The following is a 5737-nucleotide window of genomic DNA, read 5'->3' as shown; positions in this document are numbered from 1 at the left end:
CTTTAGTGATTGCCAAGAAGGGAGGAGAACCCAAAGCCAAGAAAGCCAAGAATCTCAGAAAAGAACTTAGCCAATACAGGTAGTCCTCAACCTACGACCACAATTGAGCCCAAATTTCTGTTCTTAAGTGAAACATTTGTTAAGTGAGTTTAACTCTGCTTGTCAGAAGGTCGCAAAAGGGGATAATATGATCCCGGAATATTGCAACCATCATAAATATGAGTCAATTGCCAAGTGTCTGAATTTTGATCACATGACCATGCAGCGGCTGCAACAGTCATTAAGTATGAAAAATGGTCGTAAGACACTTTTTTCAGTGCCATTGTAACTTGGAACAGTCACTAAATGAACTGTTGTAAGTCGAGGACACTCTGTAAATGGATTGATTCAAAAGAAATCTGACAAAGATGGAAGGGGGAAACTGAACTATTATGCAGTAGACATGTCAAATAGAAGATACCATCAAAGATATTCTCTACTTATAAGAACCTCTAGTTCAAGATGATGAAATTAGATCAATACTCTGCTCATTTCCAAGTTGGAAGGTTATAGGAACTGATGCCACATCCACAGAAGTCTGGCAAGCAACAGAAGAAGAATCAATAATGGTTCTATCCAAACTATCCAAGCAAATCTGGAGAAATGCAAAGGATCTGTAAGCTCTAGTAATAACAGTAAAGAGCATAGTGAAAAATGAGACTAAAATTTAAAGACGACCAAACTGGCGATAGAACCATTTTTAGAATTGGCAATGGTAGTAAAGAACAAGCAGTCAAGAAATATGCCGATTACCGCTTGGTGGAGTAACCACCAAGGCTCAAATTACCCTGCTTCAGACATATAATGCAAAGATCTAAATCTCCGAAGACTTCAAAGCTAGGAAAGGTGTAAGGAAAGAGGAAGCCAAGCAGCACGATGGATGGACTCAGTTACATTGGTGAGGAATGCACCACTGGAAGACTAAAATACCAGTTTAGGAATAAGTTATCATGGAGAAAGTCTACCCAGGTAGTCGCTAGCTGCCAATAATGACTTGATAGCACACAATCAGTCAATCAGTCAACCAATTCCTGCTTTGGGCTTCAATAAAAAGCAGCATAAAAACAAATCAAATAGAAACAAAGTATAAAAACCTGATGTCAGCTCTAGGCAAGAGGTCCACAACATCATTCCCTGAATCCTCCTGTTCTTCTCCTTCCTCACCATCATCATTGCCAATAGTGTGCCTTGTATTGCCTCGAGTTGCAGCGGTTGGTGTTTGTCCTTGCATCTGAAATGCATACACTTACCAAATTACTTTGCATCTTTTTGATAGGGAGCATTTGGCATTTTAATTCACGTGATTGTACAATACTGTGTTGTGCTAATTAAAAATCATGCAAGTAATGCTCAAAATGGAAGGATCAAGCAAGATATAGGACATGACACTGGGTGATACATCACTGAACCTGCTGCTTGTTTAGTGTATTACCCAAACATTTAGCTTCTATCACCAATCAGTGAATTTTACAGTATAGTAGTCTTGAAGAATTAATACTCATATTAATAAAGGTTTGACAAACATTTCCATCCGAAACACTAGAAGTCATCTTCAGTCAGTCATCAGCCAATACAATCTTCCAAGACCGACTTAGTAGATTGCTCATTTACTTCACTATGTTATTAGCAACATTAAGAAAGATACTGGAGTCAGTCGAAACGATCATCCATACAATAAATGTTTTAGCATTTTAAAGAAAACTTACTTTTTCAAACTCTGCATCTATTTGGGAAAGAAGAGCAGGCTTCTCATCCTCAAAGAACATTCGTAAAGGGGGACCAACATACAGAAACATGACTCCTAGTAAGGTTATGGCGGATGTCCTCACAGCCTAATAGGAAATAGAAATATTTAAGCTCAATATTCACAGAGTGAAAGAATTTAACCTGAAGGAAAAAATACTCACGGGATTTGTAGCGGCAAGAGCTGTTCTAACATTGCTGATAAATGCTTTCACGTTCAATCTGAGAGAGAAGACAATAAAGATTAGCCAAATCTATATAAATAAAAATGTAAATGTATTTGTTCAAAATCTTAAATCTCCGAAAGTTCTTCGCCGATTGCTTTGAAATTTTGACACAACGTTGCATTCGAATACGCGCGTGTTTTTATATACCTACTATTATATAGATGTCACACCTGTGACAGGTAAAAACATGCTTTTCCATTTAACCAGACTGAGCCACAGCAACGCGTGGCCGGGTACAGCTAGTATAGCATGAAATTGTATAGAGCAGTGAAAAATATAAACATTCCTTACACATTCTCAACCACTTTGTCAAAAGGTTATGAAATTTAAATGTGAGATAATAGTATTGGCTATGATGGAACTGCTTCTCAAAATAACAGGACACATCTTACATAACAGAAATGCATTTTTTAAAGAAATGACACATGAATACTTTTCAACCAGCTCCCCGTGTTTTTTTGTATTTCCAGGGATCATGGGGAAAGATGGAAATTTGTCTCACATCAAGCAAGTGGACACAATAATATTTTATTCCTCTTTTTAAAAAATGTGTTCGAACTTTTAAGGTATGCAAAGGGTATTCAAAATGATAAAAAAACATTTTATATTCCTTTTTTAAAATCCCTACTGGATGGCAATGGAGTCTGGGGGCTACATTACACCAATAGATTCTAAATTCTAACTACATTCTATATATATAAAAAATAAAGCACTGGGGAAAAAAAGAAGAGTACCAGACTGTACAAAACTAGTACAATAGTGAGAAAGAACTTGGTTCACACATGCATATAACTGCTGTAACAAACATAAATATACATTCATCTCATCTAAAAATATACAAATAATAAGGTGTATTAGCATGGTTGCTATTAACATTCTCTGTGTGCTAATCCATCTTTTATGTCACAGTTATTTAATAAACAGCATGTATATGTAAGCAGCATGCTATTCTAATTTTGAGACTTACCCAGTAAACCCAAACTCTTTAATTGCATTTGAGAGCCAGTTTAAAGTTTCTGATTGGTTCTTTGGATTCTTCTGGGAGAACGCCATGGACATAACCTAGAACAAAAGGAGACTATTTGCAACTGATATAAATGAGCAATAGTTCTTGTGATAGTAAGTGTTCTTTGAAAAACTATACATGTACCTGCTCAGCAGTCCAAGGCAGCTGACAGGCTTCTGCTATTGCTGTTAGTGCTTCTTTGGCATTGCTACCACATTTCACATCACCAATCTTATCCACAAGGCCATCCAGGACAATTTGTGCAGATGTTTTGGAAAAGGTTCCCTTTTGCGCAACCAAGGCAACTATATGAAGTTTTATTTGCATCACCTGCAAACAAGAAGTGGAGCCATTGCTATTTGCAAGCCAATGATCTGCTGCACAGTTAAGATTTGAGACCTACATTTCATCAAACGTGACTAGTGCGTAATCTGCATTATCTACGAGGCACAACCAGACCACACTGTCTACGGCAGACAAAATTTTCAGGACCAAAAATGTTTTTAAGCGGTATTCCCTAAAATTAGATATATTTGATATTACTTTATTATGCATACATTCAAAATACATTGTGACTTTTGCCTTGAAAAATACAAGTTCAGAGAATAGCTTTGTAACTGTGTGGACTCACCAGCTGAAGGGGGACTTTCTAGGGCAGTGGTTCTCAACTTTTTTAATGCTGCGACCCCCAACTGGTTGTAAGTCGAGGACTAAACCGGTCGTAAGTTGAGGACTAAACCGGTCGTAAGTCAAGGACTACCCAACCAGTCGTAAGTCAAGGACTTTCCCTGCCCGGGAGCACCGCGCATGCGTGGTTCCGCCCCCTGCGCCGGCCGAGGCGTAGCTGGCAAGCAGCAGAGACAGAGCAGGCCGACCACCAGCTGGCCCAGCTCAAGGGAGGTAAGGCACCCGCTGGAAAAGGGGGGAAAAATGGCGGACAGCCTTGCTTGGCGACCCCCGTGAAATGGTCGATCGACCCCAAATGGGGTCGCGACCCATAGGTTGAGAACCGCTGTTCTAGGGGGACTAAAGGGACATTCCAGCTTAGTGTTGGTTTGGGAGTAGGAAACACCTGAGGTTAAACCTGTAGGTCTCTATCTGCCGTTTCCCAAGGGAAGGCAGATAGTCTTGTGAGATTTTTGTAATAGGGATTAACAATTAAATTATCAACTTGGGCCTACTCTTGAGTTGTTCTGGTTGCTTGTGCCTGACAATAAGCTAGTATCCAGATATTATTGAAATGAGGATCCCCAAAGGCCTAGGGCAGTGGTGGCGAACCTATGGCATGGGTGCCAGAGGCGGCACTCAGAGCCCTCTCTGTGGGCACGCGCACCGTCGCCCCAGTCCTAGGCCTTCAGCTGGGTTTTATAAAACCTTTTCGCTTTAGGCCTCCGCTGCCATGTCCCCCAAAAAAGGTTCAATCAGTCAATTTCAACTTCTTGCAGGAAAAAAAAGATCTTGCAAAGTTGGAATTGATTGATTGAACTTTTTAGTCCCACCCAGTCTGCTGTTACCACCGCAGCCATGCCCACCCAATTGGCCACACCCACCCAATGGGCCACACCCACCCAGCACTCGACAATGCATAAGTGGGTTTTGGGTTGCAGTTTGGGCACTCGGTCTCTAAAAGGTTCGCCATCACTGGCCATGGGCCTAAAAGGCTCTTAATGCTGTTGAATTAGAATTTAGAAATTTTTCACATGCAGACTAAATACAGATACTATAAATATTGACACAGCTCTCAGCATCTTTCTTAATATATATATATATTTGAATGCTTTATTTTAATTGTATTATTCTTCTTTAACAAGGTTCCAAATACCCATATTTTAATTAAACCTTAATGAACTGTGTAATGCTACCAGAAATATATCAATGAAGAAAGCAAATAATTTAATGAACAATATTATTATGCTGGATGCAAATAAGAAATATAGATTAAACTCCTTGCATAAAGCTTTTAAACGTTAAAAGGTCAAATCTACACATAAGGAATTCCAGGCTCAACTCTAATGTAACTTTGTGAACAAAGTTCATTAATTATAAATTCAATGTTAGAAGAACTAACCCAAAAAATTAATATTGTTCTACCTGAAAGTTGGTCTCTTTCCATCCAGGTTTCTTTGCCAACATTCTTACTAGAGCCTGGCAAGGCATTTCAGTTTTATCCATCAGCTCAACAGCCTTCAAGATTAAGAACAGTGTTAAAACTGTAAGAAATGCAGGAACATAAATACTGCCAAACTGCCTTCTATAAACCTACATTCATTCAGATACATTTCATGTTTAGCATCGTAAAAACCATAGCCCTTAACAATATTATTTTTTCCTTCACTGGAAAGTTTTGTAAAGAAATTACCTTTAGTTTTTGCAGTCTTCAAACCCAAAGCTGGATAAAAGTAGATCAAAAATTATCTAGGTTTGGGTCTGAAGACTATAAATATTGTAAACATAAATTTAATCCAAACTATATAAGAATTATTCTTTTTTTACAAATATATTTTACTTACAAATCAAGCTTTATTATTTATTTATTTATTTATTTTACAAAATTTATATGCCGCCCTTCTCCCCATGGGACTCAGGGCGGCTCACAGCATGTTAAAACAATATACAAAATTACCCCTTCTAAAAACCAATTAAAATCCAAATATTAGTGGCTGTGACTATTTAAAATCATTAAAAATTATCCCTATTTAAAATTCACCCTAGGTCAGGCCCG

At 38.3% G+C, this 5737-nt stretch overlaps 1 protein-coding gene across 1 annotated transcript in view; it reads right to left on the bottom strand.

Annotated features, from left to right (window-relative positions):
• Positions 1-1133: 1133 nt before the first annotated feature.
• The window catches only part of LOC107301129 (cytoskeleton-associated protein 5-like), a gene marked incomplete at both ends in the record, with an annotated part of 7756 nt that continues 3152 nt past the window's right edge, over positions 1134-5737 (bottom strand). The window contains 6 exons of the mRNA XM_015830392.1: positions 1134-1270; positions 1746-1871; positions 1947-2004; positions 2977-3071; positions 3160-3345; positions 5107-5199. Of these exons, the coding sequence (XP_015685878.1) occupies positions 1134-1270; positions 1746-1871; positions 1947-2004; positions 2977-3071; positions 3160-3345; positions 5107-5199 (695 nt within the window). The remainder of the gene's footprint in view (positions 1271-1745; positions 1872-1946; positions 2005-2976; positions 3072-3159; positions 3346-5106; positions 5200-5737) is intronic.

The sequence above is a fragment of the Protobothrops mucrosquamatus genome, unplaced genomic scaffold (genome assembly GCF_001527695.2).
Source record: "Protobothrops mucrosquamatus isolate PMUCROS unplaced genomic scaffold, P.Mucros_1.0 scaffold10156, whole genome shotgun sequence".
NCBI classification, from domain to species: Eukaryota; Metazoa; Chordata; class Lepidosauria; order Squamata; family Viperidae; genus Protobothrops; species Protobothrops mucrosquamatus.
The sequence above is the reverse complement of the archived record's forward strand: the minus strand, read 5'-3'. Positions and strand labels throughout refer to the sequence as shown.